The following is a 16865-nucleotide window of genomic DNA, read 5'->3' as shown; positions in this document are numbered from 1 at the left end:
AACTTTCTGTTGAACTGGCAGCGACATTCGACACCTGACGCCTCACATAATGTACAATTTATATAAGTTTGTATATGTTTTAGATATGTTGATGACCATTAGTGTGTTTTATATACTGCACAGAATCATTTTAGCGGTATGGATTTGGGACACGGCTTTAGTTTTGCATCTTAGCATGCTAACATTTGTGCTAACAAGTACAGCTGAGGCTGACGGGAACCTGATTTAGTCAGAAATCCAAAGTTAATGTTAGTTTTTTACTGCTGAACTACCAGAAATATGCAAAATCTGTGATTCACAGTTTGACGGTAAAATTAACTTTTCCAACGTCAAATAGTTGGATAGAGTTTAAGTAGAAAAAATAATAAAAAAACGTGTGTGTGTGTATGTATGTGTGTGTGTGTGTGTGTGTGTGAACAATAAAGAGAACAAAAGGAGATGCAGGTCTCGGTTTCTCATCACAAACACAAACAGCCTGGTGTCGGTTTGCTGCTTCCAGCTTCTTAAACGTGAGGATTTGCTGCTTTTCTTTGTCATTTCTGAAGTAAATGAAGAGTTTTGGACTGTTGGTTGGACAAAAGAAGCAGTTTGAAGACGTCACTTTGGACACATCTTATAGATTAATCGATAAATCACGCAAATAATCGATAATGAAAATAATAGAGTCAGTTAGTGGCAGCCCTAACTCCGACTCACTGAATAAAACATGAACACACACACATCACAGACGACAAATAAAGGAACAAAGCAGAGAGCTAAAAGTAGGTTATCCAGAGTGACAAGAGAGAGACGTGAAAAGGGTGAAAACACAATGAACGAGTCAGCAAGAAAAAGAAGAAGAAGAGAAGAAGAAGAGAGAGGAGGAGGAAGATAAAAAGGAAAGAGACGCAAGATGGAGAGGGAGAAAGGGTGGGAGGAGGAGGGGGAGAGGTAATATAAAGTAATGGAGAGAAGGGGGGAGGGAGAAGGAAAGATGGAGGGGGGAGAGAGAGAGAGAGAGAGAGGGTGACAGCGAAGGTAACGGATGTGACAGTAAAAGAGGAGGGAAAGAGGTTGCAGTACGTGGAAGGCTTACATAAGTGTCCTGACAGCGTTCGTCTACGTCTCCTGAGACCGCCACACACACACACACACACACACACAGAGAAAGGGCATCTGGAGAGGCTGTTTGTTTGTCAACATCTGTCGTTGTCATGGCGCCCAGGGGCCAATGATCCGGCCTGCATCCTCCACGACCGCACGTCTCGCACATGGCACACAAACTCAAACGTAACTCAAAGGTAAGACGCCTGCATCTTCGTCTTCATCACACCGTTTCCTTCCTCCCTCTCAAGTCGCTGCCTACACAACCTCAGATAAAAGCTTATGTAAGTCAATGAAAAGGACTGAAATCGTGTCATAAATAAAGAAAATACAAACATCTGGCAACACCTGTCTCTCTCTCTCTCTCTCCTGCAGTCCATTGACTCCTCTCTCCTCTTGTGTCTCTCACTTGAACAAACACTTCAGAACATGGCTGATCTCTGCGCGCGAGTCCTGATTCATCTCATCTTCCACTGTTTTTCCTCCGAGCGTCTGTTTCTGTCGCTGACTTTTATTGGCACGAAGCGCTTATGTGAGACAATGCCGCCAAACAAGATTCACATTTGTCGGAGCATCTGCAGTCTGCAGACTTTAAGACGGCGTGAGAGTTTTTAATGCAAGCGAGATTTGGATGTGTACAACTACTCCGCGACTGAATATCACCAAAGATATGGAGACAAAAATATCAGGATTTACAAGGACTGCCTTTCTGTCCCTCCCTTCAGTGTCCTCTCTCTCACCCCCCATGTCCATGCATTTCCTCACCATCGCTGCCATTCTCCTTCCATCCACCAGCTGCCCTCGGACTTTTCCACCCGTCCCAGGCACCGGACTTGCATGTGGGAGAGGCTTTCTACCAGAAAGCCTTTCTAACACGTGGTTTTGTTGCCTGAACCCGACTGAATACTGAAAATAATAAGGCACATTTGGCCTCACATAGAAATTGAACCTGAATCTCCTGGATGAAAGTCCGGTATCTGACCCATTCATCCACCATGCTGCTTTTTATACTACGTCACCTCACTTCCTGAGCGCTTTCTGGCAGAAAGCCTTGAAGGCAAACTTCTCCCATGTGCGTCTGACTCTCAAACTTGTTACCTGCTGGTGTTGAACCTCTGCCTCATCTTTTGGGACTTCCTTTGGATCTGTTTGGACTGCCTTCCTGGTTTTGACCCTTGCACCTCCAGTTTTTACAATAAATCCCTGAACCGTGTCAGTCTGCCTGCATTGTTTGTCCCGCTCACACCAGCCGTGACAGGCTACAGGCTATGTATTATACATAGTTCTGTGTATTAAACCGCAGTACTTTCTGAGTACTGATGGAATTGTGTCTGTAGCAGCCAGTAATGAAAACTGTCGAGTACGAAACAACAACTTCTTTGACCAGATTTAGCTAAATAAAGTTTGTGTACAGCTACTTCAGTTTAAACGATGGCTGCTTTATTTTGTAAAATGTAAAAGTTGTTAACAGATAGTAATACTCCTGGTACTGTGTAAGTACAGAAGTTGGTACTGCACCTTGTTGGCAGTGGTGGCAGAATATTCAGACAATAACTGGATTGTCCTGTAATAACATAAAAAATGTAAATTATCTATAACATGTAGTGTCTCAGCCCCCACTGTCTGTCCCTCCCACCCATTCACTTAGTGGCAGATACACATTCTTCCTCTTCATCTTCCTCGTCAACAATTTGAGAATGTCTTATTAACCGCTGACAGCTCCCTCTTCCTCCCTGCTTCCCTTCCAGTTGCTCTCGAACGCCTCACATCTTACTTTCCCTCCTTCTCCGCTCGGTCTAAATTTGAGGATATGTTTTATTTTAGGGCTGAGAGAGTCGCTCCTGCAGTACGTTCCTCCTGAACGCCACGGGATGTTTTGAAAAATAAGACTTTCTACTTTCTACGCACGAGTCTCGCTCAAAGGACGACTCTGCTCGAGCTGCAGCCAATTATACCTCCCAGCGAGGTGGAGTAGACGGCAGACAGCAGAGATTCTCCTGAGTTTCTGTGAGTCACATTGCAAGAAGCATGACGGGTATTTAATTAGTGTTTTACTGTCTAAGGTGCAAAATAGTGAAGAAGGAAATATGAAGTCGTTATATGAAAATATGAATATGAATTTTAGAAGATTTATTTGGATCAAAGCATTTTTCCAACATATTGCAAAGCGGTCTCCTACAAATTACGTTAATTTACGACAAATTTGTTTTGCCAATTTGCCGTTAGGTTTGCGTCACTGCTGGCTGGAGGAAGTGCAGAAGGTGGTAGAAGGTAGATTATGATGTTATGGAAAAGCAGGATTATACATTTGATTTGTAGTTGATTGAGGTGGAGCTAACTTTGAACTATTTTGTGTTGGACTAAACATTATTACCAATAAATTAAGATTATTCAAATAGTTAGAAGGAAAATGACCCATCAGAATAAGTTCAGTTGTACTTTCAATCCTAATTTGTAAAGTAACAAAGTAATTTAAACTGTCAGAGAAATGTAGTGAAGTTAAAAGTACAACATTTCCGTCTGAAATGAAGTGAATTAGAAGCAGATGAGGTTAAAGTGTATAAAGTAAAGTACAAGTGTCTCAAATCTTAAGTACATGTTAAAACATATTTAAAGACAATCATGAGATCAAGAATGGGGTATTATACAGGTACAAACATACTGTGTATATCTATGTAAATTACACACATAGATAAATAAAATGTACTTAAGTAACTGGAAAATTAGGTTATTAAATGAAGTTATAAGGAGTTGATGCACATTGAATTATCTATTTATAGCTTCAGTCACCTCTCCCTCTTTACTGCGCCTTCATTACGTATTAAATCATCACCTCTGTCACTATGACACAAGGTCAAGAAGCAGTTTCCATCCTTGTCTTCATCTCGTTCTCATTCCCCTCAGTCTTCTTCACCACAGCCACTCAGGAAAGACGTCCTCTTTGTCCATCACACCAGGGACATAAAGCTCCTCCGAAATCTCTCTGTCACCACTCCATCCATCCCTCCATCCTCCTAAATCCTTTGGCCTGGAAAAGCACTCCCCCCCCCCCCCCCCCCGCCCCCCATCTTTCCTTTCATCCATCCCTCCATCATCGCTAATCTTTTCTCGCATCACCATCACCTTCATGGTGAAAAAGTAATTTACTCCACCCGTTCTCTGAGTTTATTAATACGCCTGAGTCCCTCCATCCTCTGAAAGTCAGTTTATACACCAACCTACATACAACTAGCGTGTTAACCTGCCAACTTATGTGTGCATGTAGCATGTGAACAAATACACATTTACCATGAAAACATGACCAGAGTTAACATTTTAACATGCTAATATTGGCTTTGGTATTTGGCTTGTTAGCATCTAATGTAATGAGAATATAGCCTATGTTAACATGTTTACAGTTAGCTTAGAATGTTAGCTTGTTAGCATGTAATGTTACGCATATCATCCGGTGAGTATAGCCTATGTTAACATGTTTACAGTTAGCTTAGAATGTTAGCTTGTTAGCATGTAATGTTATGCATATCATCAGGTGAGTATAGCCTATGTTAACATGTTTACAGTTAGCTTAGAATGTTAGCTTGTTAGCATAATTCATCCGGCTGCTTTTTAGACAACAATCAGCGTTTGAGAGTTGACTTCTTTTCTCAAATCTTAAAAAAAGTGTTTTGTAGTAAAACAGTTTTATATTCCTTAAAGCAACGTATTTAAGAGAATACCAATTTGGTTTCATACCGAAACTGAGTTTTTGCGTCTGTGCTATGGAAACTTTTCATCAGCGGATGTTAAAACTTGTCGAGCGCTTTTCAAAGATAATTTTAACATTATTTTGCCCCGAGACGATGCAGCGTAGCCTCGTGTGTGTGCATCTTTGTGTAGCTTGTGTCTATTTCATTTTGTAATTTTTGCTTGCAAAAAATGCTTAACTGTAAAAAAATTTAAAAAAAAGCTTTTGTGTGTAAAATCCGACTTGGTGCAAACCCCTTAAATCTGTATCCCTGTGATCTTCTCTACCTGGGGAGAGAAAACATGTCACCGGCCCGTCTGGCGCTCCTCTTATCTATCTCCCGTCCTCAGGTTTCTACCTGTGCCGCCTCTCCTCCTCAAGAGAGAGAGGAAGCACTTCACTTCCTGCTCTTATCTCTCCCCCGTCTACCTCAGTCCATCTACCTATCATCCCGTGGCTGCTGTCATCCCTCCCCTCCTCCCCCTCGCTCTGTCCTTTCACGTCCGTCTGGCAGCATCCCTCTGTTGCAGAAAGCTGGAAACAGCAGACAGGCGGACGGACGGAGGGAGAGAGACGGAGATCGCCTCGGGGGTTTTCTACCTCTTTTCTTTCTCCAACTCCATCCCATCAAATCTCCGTCTCTTTCTCGCTCCTGCGCTTGTTTGATCCCTCCAGCTTCTCTCTTTCTGTCCCATTAAATCTCTCTTTCGTGTTTGCTCACCTTGTTTCCGCTCACAGTTTCTCCAGCTCATTATCTCAATCAGTCCTGGATGTCCAATCAGTATAGGATGATTTATGTATAAACACATTCATGTTGCCTATATATGTGTTATATGAATGAAAGTACCATAATAAATCTTTCATGTTTATAAATGTGTCCACATAATGGTGATAGACACACATTTATTTCAAAACTATATATTTCCTTTAAATCAGTGTTGGTACATGAAAATATCATAAATGTTTATATTTCGGTGCAGCACATAGATGAAGCATATACTGAATGGAAATCACCTTAGCGTGCAAACCTTGAGCATATTAGCATTTGAACAAATGTTAGCACATTAACATGCCGACAATAAGTATGTCATGTTTTTAGAAAACTAAATAAAAATGTGGGTATTTAACTGAATGATATAAATATCCAAAAGTTGCTGTAAAGTCCAAAGTCCTTGTAATGCCACACATACGTGCATAAATAACATAGACTAGATATGCAAGCACACACTGACAGCCTGCTATCCTCTTGAGTTTCTCCGCTGTTATCAGGTGTCAGGTGAACGAGCTCCTTCAGAGCGTCACATTCTCAGTAACCAGGGACGACGCTGTTGTTTCAGCAGGATGATTGGGTGTTTTTAATCTCATCTAAGGGATTTCAGAGACTTTTAAGAGCCCAAAGGTAAAAAAAAAAAGAAAAACAAACCTATTAAATCGCGCTCTCCATGATCCCATGACTAGAGGTCACTATCCAGGTGGAGTCCCTACCTCCTTTTGGTGGTATTTGATGGCCAGTTTGAGCTTGGCCAGGTCGTGGCACTGTCTGGGGTCCAGTTCCTCACTCTGGTCGTTGTCTCTGTGGTTCAGGATGGTTTCCAGCTCTCTAGAACTCCTGGCCTGGTCCAGAAGGTCTTTGGCGAACCTTTTGCACTGCTGCGACAGCTCCTCGTACTCCTGACGAAACTCATTCTCCACCTGAGAAGAGGAAGACGGAGAAGAGGAAGATAGTACGGGCTATGAGAGCGGCGGGAAGCCTTTCAGAGGTATTTATGACGGGTCCATAACTTTGACTGTCATGGTTCAATACAGTCCCCAGCTCTCCAGAACTGCTGGTCAGGTCAAGTACTATTAAACAAAAAGATATTATAGGCTATCAATGACACCAAAATGCTATAAAACCTTTTATTGCGGTGTCTTTGCATTGGAAGAGGAGGATTTCTGCTCTTGTCACCCAAGATAAAACATTAGTTTAAGATGGAGCATCCCTCCAGTCAAGTTCACTTGGAGAATCGATGCCAAGGAGGACTGAAGCTGCTCTGGAGGCTCCTGGTGGACCAGTTTTTTTATTGTGACACCTTATATTGGTGTCTCATTTAATCTGACAGTAAGCTGTATATTGTGGGAATAAAAACCTGCACAGATCATGAGGCCAATCCACCAAGAAGAGTTGGTGCACCTGTAACAACAATCGAAAGGCATCCACATCCATACCTTGCTGAGCTCTTTGAGTTCCCAGCCCAGTCTGAAGGCAGTGAGGATGGGGTCTTCGCTGGACAGGGCGATGAGGGAGGGCGAGGCCAGAGCCTTGTAGATGTTGAGCCGAGACCGTGAATGCCGAAGACTGTCGACCTGCAGGAGGAGAAAGAACTGGCAGTGGTGGAAGAAGCACTCCGATTCTTTACCAAGTAAAAGTACCAAAACCACAAATGTAAAAGTCCTGCAGTTAAAATTATGAACAAAAATCAGCTGAATTTCAAAGTAAAAGTACTCGTTTTGCAGGTGTTATGAAATGCTCCTCGGGGGACAAATAAAGTGTTTTCAATTTTAATTCAATTTTTCAATCAAAGTATTTCATTTGTGTTTTATACTGTTACAGGTTTTATAATGTTACAGTATTTGTACTCTGTGTTACTGTACATTTGTGTTTTGGTGAGCTGAGGACCATTTTCCACTCTGATGGACAATAAGTCTTTTTTCCTCATTTACAGTAAAGTCAGATTGAGTTTTGTTTGATATTTCTTTAGTATAATTACACAACAAGAAGGAAACTGAGTGATTAAAGTATTTCACAGAACAGAAGAAAGATTTATTATTCAGTAGATGAGTATGTATGTAAGGAATCTAATCGTTTAAGCAAACCCAGACCCAACTGACAGAATCACTTACCTCTGAACTGGACACACACTCGACACAGTCACATCGTATCTGGTGTGGTCTGGGAATGGTGACCTACACAACAACAACAACAACAACAGAATAAAAGATAAATACTGAAATACCTTTCTGATTCCTGATTCAATGTTCAGCTACTCAAACACAAACTGTGAGGTGTGATCACCTTCCGCTGGACGAGCAGCTTGATGATCTCGTAGTTGTTTGTGTGAGCGGCGAGCATGATGGGAGTTATGTCCGGGGTGAACTCTGAAAACTGGCTGTCCATCATCAGCGAGGGAACCTGAAGAAACAAAAGAAAGTCCGCCATCACGTGACAGGCTGATCTCTAATATCAAATAATCCCGCGGCAGTTTGATACTCTGGATAAACTCGTCTTGTTAAACCGGCAGAGAAAAAACACAAAACCCCAAACTCTAATGAGCTTTTATTGTGCAATTAAAAAGCCATGATTCAGCACTGGTACGTTAAGGGAAACAACTCACAGCAAATGATTAATCAAATTAAACTCACTTGAATCAGATTAAAACTAATGAAATGAGTGTAATGCATTCGACAAAAGAAGAACACTGCAGAGGTGTTTATTTAAAGTCACATCCTCTCCAGAACTCATTATATCTCTGTACACCTGCTGCATCTGAGAGAAGCAGCGAGCGAGCGTTTCCAGGTGGAGGATAATGGATCTGTTAAAGTAAGGAAGTTTACTTTTCCTGTCAACACGAGAGCTGACCTTTCTCCAAAGCATGTTGTTGTGTTTCACATATTTGGAGTCATTTTCCGTCCTTCCCAAGCAGCCATTCGTTTCCATCCAATACAGAAATCTATTAGCGTACTCTTGAGACTTCCTACAGTCTGTAATCCATCTTCCACTGAATGGAAACCAATGGCTGTCTGGACCGGAAGGAATAACAATAAAAGTAAAGTGTAAATGATTTGTAGTTAAGAGGCTAAAACTCCAGTAAAGTCCAGTAAACAAACAGATATAAAAGTTAAAAGCAGCAGAGGAAGCCAGTGTTTTTCACTGCATGTGTCTGCGAGCTGTGAACATTTCACTACACAAACAATACAGACAATTAATGAAAAAAGATGCATTATTTAGTGTATTAAAAATGTGTTTTTTTCTCTTTTGTGAGCCTCACGTGTGTCTTACGACCTTAGACGGGTCCTAAACTCCAGGTTGGGAATCAGTGATATGATGTTTGAAGCTGAACAAATAATTCTTTGATATTGTGGGAAATCTGCTTATTCGTTTTCTTGCCCAGATGTTATATGTTATATATATATATATTATATTGACGCTTCAGCCAGCAGCCAGTTAGCTTAGCTTAGCACAAAGACTGTAAACTGAGGGAAACAGCTAGCCTGGCTCTGTCCGAAGGTGACACAATCCATCTATTAGCATCTCTAAAGCTCATCAACAACCTGAAGTGTAAAAAGGACAATTTGTGGTTTTATGGAGGCTTATGTCCCAGGCTACTTCTTGGCCTGGTGCAGTAACTTCCTGAGGTCTCTGCTGGTTGCCTGGCAACCTCACAGTGGCGACAAGACTGCCAGCCACGTGTAATGGATTGTGGAAGTCTGTCTCGGAGGAGGAGGAGATAATTTCTGTCCCAGTTGTCGACATTTTTCTAATTATCGGTGGATAAACTCAAAACGTGAACAGCTGCCGTCGATTATCCAATTCAACAAAACAGAATACAAACTTAATATTTGCTTCACAACCTCCTGAGCACGTAAATAAGACTGCAGCAACTGAAACAAAACACTTTGCTTGAACCCCCCCATTTAGTGAAAAATAATTGTTTTTACAGCTGAGTTTTACTTCATTCATCATGTGTTGATACGGCAGCCATCACATACAGATACAACCACAGGAGGAATCTGCATACAACGACATTATACACACACACACACACACACACACACACAAACACACACACACACACACACACTGCCAGACTTCAGAGGAAGCAGACTTGAGGAAGAGGAGGGGATGAAGGAGGAGCGCAGCATGTGGACTCTCTTTCATCCCTCAGAGGGAGAACGAAGCCGAGTGCTTCTCTCTCTATCTCCTCCTCACCTCCTCACACCTTCCTCCCTTCTCTCCCTCATCCTCTCCTCCTGACCTCCTGCCATCTTTGTTTTTCTGCCTGCTTCCTCTCCTCATACCTCTCTCCCTCCTCTCTGCTGCCAAAACCTGTTTTCATTATCTGACCCCCCCCCCTCTTCCTCCCCTGGCGTGATGAAGAGTGTGAGGAACAGGGCCATGGGCTGGACATCACACTGATGAAAGAGACAGGAGAGAACACACTCACACAGGTAAATATAAAGAAACTTATCGAGGTGCTTTCAAGGGAGTAGATGTGTTTTCTTTTCATGCATTCAAATCTTTCATTCATTCATGAATTAATGCCTTGAAAGGACAGTTCAACATTTAAGGAAGTTATTGGCTTCTGGGCAGAGATGAGCAGTAACTTCCTGGAGTTCTTCCGCTGGTTGCCCGGCAACTGCTCCCAGCCAAGAAATAGTCCAGCACATAAGTGCATTAGTCCTTCATTGAAAGTTAGTAACTAAATGCCGGCTAATTATTATCCCAGGTGATTACATCATATATCATATATAATTATATGAGAATTTTATCCAGAGCACATGTTAATTTATAATACTCATACTGAGTACTGTCTCAGTAGGACTAATACTGTCCCGGAGTACCACGGTGGTCCTAGTCTGCCTTGTAATAATGCGTCTTTTGTAATGTGCGAGACAAACAAACTGCTGATTTACTGCAGATCAACCAGAGTCCCTTAAAAAAAACAGTGAAACTACAGAAAGTTGATGCTGCAAATCAGCTGATTTTTTATTTATTTTTCTCGTTAAATATTCAGTTTGTTAGAAACAATAAATACAGAAAAACTGACTGTGAGCTGCACATAGACACACACGTTTGTATCCGCAGATGCACTGATGTGCATCCACACACACACACACACACACACACACACACACACACACTTAATCTTTTTTTTCACACACTTCACACATCAAAGGAAATGTGAGAGAAGCCTGAAAAACCTCATCTGCATCTCTGTCTGTCTGTCTGTCTCTCTGTCTGTCTCTCTCCCTGTCTGTCTGTCTCTCTGTCTGTCTGTCTGTCTGTCTGTCTCTCTCTCTCTCTGTCTGTCTGTCTCTCTCTGTCTGTCTGTCTGTCTGTCTCTCTGTCTGTCTCTCTCCCTGTCTGTCTGTCTGTCTGTCTCTCTCTCTCTCTGTCTGTCTGTCTCTCTCTGTCTGTCTGTCTGTCTGTCTGTCTCTCTCTGTCTGTCTGTCTGTCTGTCTGTCTGTCTCTCTCTCTCTCCGTCTGGATTTCTTCTCTTCATGTCCTGCACTCTTTTCCTTTTTTTAATTTGGCTTCAGATTTCATCCTCTCCATGTTTTATCACTCGCTTCCTTCCTTCCTTCCTTCCTTCCTTCCTTCCTTCTCCTCACCCTCTCTTCTTATTCCTTCCTTCATTCCTTCCTTCCTTCCTTCCTTCTCCTCACTCTCTCTTTTTACTCCTTCCTTCCTCCATTCCTTCCTTCATTCCTTCCTTCCTTCCTTCCTTCTCCTCACTCTCTCTTTTTACTCCTTCCTTCCTCCATTCCTTCATTCCTTCCTTCCTTCCTTCCTTCCTTCTCCTCACTCTCTCTTCTTACTCCTTCCTTCCTCCATTCCTTCATTCCTTCCTTCCTTACTTCTCCTCACTCTCTCTTCTCACTCCTTCCTTCCTTCCTTCCTTCCTTCTTCTCACTCTCTCTTCTTACTCCTTCCTTCCTCCATTCCTTCCTTCCTTACTTCTCCTCACTCTCTCTTCTCACTCCTTCCTTCCTTCCTTCCTTCCTTCCTTCTTCTCACTCTCTCTTCTCACTCCTTCCTCCATTCCTTCCTCCATTCCTTCCTTCCTTCCTTCTCCTCACTCTCTCTTCTTACTCCTTCCTTCCTCCATTCCTTCCTTCCTTCCTTCCTTCCTTCTTCTCACTCTCTCTTCTCACTCCTTCCTTCCTTCCTTCCTTCCTTCCTTCTTCTCACTCTCTCTTCTCACTCCTTCCTTCCTTCCTTCCTTCCTTCCTTCCTTCTTCTCACTCTCTCTTCTCACTCCTTCCTTCCTTCCTTCCTTCTTCTCACTCTCTCTTCTCACTCCTTCCTTCCTTCCTTCCTTCCTTCCTTCCTTCTTCTCACTCTCTCTTCTCACTCCTTCCTTCCTTCCTTCCTTCCTTCCTTCCTTCTTCTCACTCTCTCTTCTCACTCCTTCCTTCCTTCCTTCCTTCCTTCCTTCATTCCTTCCTTCTTCTCACTCTCTCTTCTTACTCCTTCCTTCATTCCTTCCTTCCTTCCTTCCTTCCTTCTTCTCACTCTCTCTTCTCACTCCTTCCTTCCTTCCTTCCTTCCTTCATTCCTTCCTTCCTTCCTTCCTTCCTTCCTTCTCCTCACTCTCTCTTCTTACTCCTTCCTTCCTTCCTTCCTTCCTCTCTTCCTGCAGCCTCACTCCTTCCACTCCTGGTGATGTAGAAAACTGTATTTGGTCGTAGTTAATCAGTGAGTAGGTGAGGATAGAGAGAGAGAGGGGGAGGAGAGATGAAAAGGGAGTGAGGGGGGCGAGGATGAAGGGAGGGAGAGAGGGGGAGTCAGACTGAGTCAGATGGAGAGGGACGGCAGAAAGGTCGACAGTTTTGCTCTCCAAGAGAAGATAAAAGGCATCGACTCTACCTGTCAGCAGAGAGAGCAGTTTAGAAAACACACATCCAGTTTATATATATATACATATATATATATATATATATACATATATATGTATATGTCACATTCAAACACACACACACACACACACGGACTACTTTAACTTAGACGAACATGTGTGTGTATCCAGATCGTCCGGGTTTGACTCTGGTTATAAGTAGATGTCAGAAAGGATGTTGCTGTTAATGTTGATCTGACCTCCAGTCTGTTGGAGTCTGTAGCTAGCTGGCTAACCCGGCTACGGTTAGAAACACAGCTGACTCATATTAAAGTCTTTTCAGCCTCGTAGAGGTTTAGTCAACGGCCAATCGTTCCATTTCTACAGCTTCCTTCACGTTCGGCCTTTAGATGTACAGACCAGAACACTTCCTGGTTGATGAGGTGAAAAAACGTCTGTTGAAACATATTTTCTAACATTGTTTTGACTGTTTTTGTTTCGTGTGTGTTGCTTTTGGTCTCAGTGCTTCCTGTGTTCGCGCACATGTCGCTGTATAATTCATAAATTATTTCTTAAGCCTCGTTGTTGTTAAATATCAAATATCGAAACATTTTTATTTAACTTGTGCTGTACAGCGGCTAGTTTATTAATAAAATGTTTTTATATCTCAGCGATGACAGATAGAAGATCAATGAGTGCAGAAAACAAAATGATCTAAAAAGAACAAAAACATTAAAAGAAGGACGAAACAAAAACAAAAAAAAAAACAAGAGAGAAGAAGAGAAACAAGAAACGCAGCGAGAACAGATTTGTTCCCATCCTCGTCCAACTGAGAGGCGACCAAAACCTTCCCACAATCCTCTGCTTCGGCCAAGGGGTGGTTGCCATGGCGACGCGGAACCTCACAGCCTCAGACGGGTCCAGGAATGAAGTCTCCGTTTCTGCTCTCTTATCTTTTTTTCTCTCTCTGTCTTCACTTTAAAATATCTCCTTGTTCTCTCTCTCTCTCTCTCTCTCTCTCCTGTGATCTCTGTTCTCTTCCAATGTCTCTCACCCTCCCTTATGATTTTAAATCTCTCTCTCTCTTTCACTTCCTGTCCTCCTCGATCCCCCTGAACACCTACACGTTGACTGAACTGTGCAACATGTTCTTTAACTCTCTCGCTCTCTCTCTCTCTTTCACACACACACTCACACTCACACACACACACACACACACACACACACACACACACACACACACACACACACACGGCAGGCAGACAAATATACTGTCTGTCTCTAAATCCTATTTCAGTGTGTCTATAAAACGAGCTCTTTAATTTTCCTCCTCTCAGCAGAATGTGGCATGGAGCATTACAATGAATGGAAGTACAAGTCATTATCACACACACACACACACACACACACATTTACGGATGAGTAAATGCAAACACGTGCATGCATGAATGCGTCTGGATGATTAACATACATCCATGGAGGGTTCGTCCTCCCTCTTTTGTTTAAACACACACACCTGCTTCTCGCCGCTGGGCCTCCTGTGTGACAGCAGCAGCTCCACGGCGCCCACCACCTCCTTCCTGATGGCGTAGAGGAGGGCGTCGCCGGTGTGGATGCCGTGGTCCAGCAGGAGCTCCATGATCTCCAGGTTCTCGTTCTCGATGGCGATGAGGAGCGCGCTGCGGCCCAGCGGGTCCAGGCAGTTCACGTCCATGTTGTAGTAGACCTCCGCCTCGCGGAGGGCGTGTTTGACCCCCGCATAGTCGCCTGGGGAGGCAGGGGGAGGGGGGACGAGAGTGACGGGGTTCAACAGCTTGCTGCAGTTTCTTTGCAGTGAGAAAAAACCGAAGCAGAAGGCTGAACGAGTCTGGATGAGCGACGCGGTCGACACGTCTATTCTTCAGCGAGAACCGGAGCTTTTAACATCTGTCAACTAGCAGAATGCTAGCTAACGTTAGCCTCGGGGACTAGAATGTCTACTGTTGCCTGGCAACACCGTCAGACTTGTCTACTGCTCATGTCCGCTGCGACACCTGTGAGCTGTTGGTCAGAAAGTGTCGACTCGGCATCATCAGGATGATCAGTGGCTCAGGGAACTATTATTAAAGCTGACAGAGGTGAAATAAACAGATGTGTGTACCTTTCTCCACAGCGGTGAGGTAGGCCCTCTCCTCAGCAGACAGCTCCACCTCAGCCCGGACGATCTGAAGCGGGATGCGGTCGCGGTACGGCGAGTACGTCGCCTAGACAACAAGAACAACAACAATAACAACACTTTAAAACACGGAGAATCAAGTCGAACTGCAAACTGTGTTGCCAACAAAACCTAACAAACTGCTAAAAGTCACAATTGTTGCCTCTTTGATTCTTAAAGCACAATTTGTTTATACTATATTATTTTGATTGTTTTGTCTAGAAACTTCTCAGTTAAACGTCTGAAAGAAAATAGTTTGATGTGACTTATATGACAGACGACACCTTAAATAAGTGCCACACTTTTATTAACTATTATATTAAGCTTCAGGGGAAATGAGCTGGTTCTTATCACGCTGATCAGTTTGGTCTTAATTCGTTATTTGATGCTATAAAAACTGGGTGAAACATCATGATTGACAGCTGCGATTGACTGTGGTGTGTATTGGGTCAGGCGGGTGTATGGGCGGGACCTCGGTACCCCGGCTCCAATTGACGTCACCAGCACAAGATGGCGGCGGCCGTGTCCGGAAGAGTTGGGCTTCATTTTTTTTTTTACAGTCGGAGGAAATGGAGATGCTTCGGCCATCTTTATATACAGTCTGTGGACGTCGGCCATCTTTATATACAGTCTGTGGTGGAGACGTCGGCCATCTTTATATACAGTCTGTGGTGGAGACGTCGGCCATCTTTATACACAGTCTGTGGTTTTATCCAACAGTCTGCTTCGAGTTAAAGTGAAATTAAACTTCGCATCGACCAGATGAATTTGAATCAGTGGCTCTGTGTTCTTCCAGAGCCACATGGCTGAAACTCTAAATATTTGATTCTCACTGTTTGGTTTAGGGCTTAAACTGGTTTGTAAGTCAAATAAATGTGTCTATTTGCAAAAATCGAATTCTCTGCCATATCTGAAATCCGTTACAAGTTCTTCATGCAGTTTTATTTCATGAGTTTTTATTCAGAGAATAACATCGGTGGTGGAATGTGATGGACAGACCGACAGACTGGATTTGTGTGAGTCTCCTCTCTTGTTTATCCATCTTTGTGAGGACCAGTTTTAGACCTTTTTGCCCTCACGTCGTCCGAGGGCTGTTTGAACGTTAAGGCGTTTGGATGAGCCTGCAGGGACTCAACATTGTTCTGTGTTAGTGTGTGTTTGTGTTTGACTCACCTTCTTGTAGTACAACTGTGTCATGGGATTCATCTGGCCAGTCTGGAAGACAGAAGGACAGAAGGGAGAGTTACTAGGGAAGACCAGGAAGAGGAATATCAACAGCACTGCGATGAATAGAAGCGAATGAAGGAAAAACACATGAGAAAGAAATATGTTGTTCAGTTAAACACAACAAAACATTTGCATCAGAGCTGCCACACAACTCAGTCAAATCCGAACACACAGACATGATACACATATTGTTAGATTCTGCGTGTCTTCACTTCCAGAGGACATCGTTATCTCGTCCATCTTGAATAAACGTCCATAAATCTGCTTCAAAATCACAGAAAAAAAAAGACGCTCCTTTTCACTCCAGAACTTCCCTGAGAATCATCACGATTTTAGGTTTTAGATTTTTCTTCAGTATCAAAGTAATCCAGTGATAGATGTCCGTACATCAATGGATACGCTGCAAACAGGAACTGCTAATAGCTAATTCGGCTTTACCTTAATGGTTTAATTTGCCAAAATGTAAACAAATACAGACTAAAATGACAGGGCTCAAGCTATCTGCCAACATTAGCCTTTGAAAGGCCCTCCATTAAAGTGTACACCATTGCATGTTTGTCTCGTTTATACATTTCAGAAATGAACCACTCACACTGGAACTGTCCGCATGGCAAGATATCAGGACTATCGGGTAAGAGGGAAACCTTGTTTTATTATTTGAGCGAATTGTCCCTTCAAGATTTTTCAATTTGCTATCCTTCATGACGAGGGAACAGTGGACCTCCGTATCTTTGTGGCAGTGTGATTACAAAGAGGGATGATAAACAACAGTAATGACTTTTCACCCACACAGATTTATATCTTAAAATAACATTTTCAGACTAAGTATAAGACCTAAAACTGCCCGTTTTACTTGACTGAAGACCGGTAACTTCACCTAATTCTCTCTGACATGTGGAGACGTGCAGAGGCGCAGCAGACAGCAGGAGTGCAGATAAAACCCTCCAACCTGAAAGCGAACTGACAGTGATGGACGGGCGGACAGTCGAAGCAGCGCAGATTAGTGGCTCCACATACATTGAGCACAATAAACAGCATA

General features: G+C 43.0%; 1 protein-coding gene across 1 annotated transcript in view; it reads right to left on the bottom strand.

The window, feature by feature from the left end:
* Positions 1 to 15805, bottom strand: part of trpc5a (transient receptor potential cation channel, subfamily C, member 5a) — a 51599-nt gene extending 35794 nt beyond the window's left edge. The window contains exons 1-7 of the mRNA XM_070929502.1: positions 15773 to 15805; positions 14546 to 14648; positions 13922 to 14172; positions 7863 to 7979; positions 7691 to 7753; positions 7016 to 7153; positions 6293 to 6499 (exon numbers count right to left, since the gene is read on the bottom strand). Of these exons, the coding sequence (XP_070785603.1) occupies positions 6293 to 6499; positions 7016 to 7153; positions 7691 to 7753; positions 7863 to 7979; positions 13922 to 14172; positions 14546 to 14648; positions 15773 to 15805 (912 nt within the window). The remainder of the gene's footprint in view (positions 1 to 6292; positions 6500 to 7015; positions 7154 to 7690; positions 7754 to 7862; positions 7980 to 13921; positions 14173 to 14545; positions 14649 to 15772) is intronic.
* Positions 15806 to 16865: the final 1060 nt, after the last annotated feature.

The sequence above is a fragment of the Enoplosus armatus genome, chromosome 23, assembly GCF_043641665.1.
Source record: "Enoplosus armatus isolate fEnoArm2 chromosome 23, fEnoArm2.hap1, whole genome shotgun sequence".
In the NCBI taxonomy this organism is placed as follows: Eukaryota; Metazoa; Chordata; class Actinopteri; order Centrarchiformes; family Enoplosidae; genus Enoplosus; species Enoplosus armatus.
The sequence above is the reverse complement of the archived record's forward strand: the minus strand, read 5'-3'. Positions and strand labels throughout refer to the sequence as shown.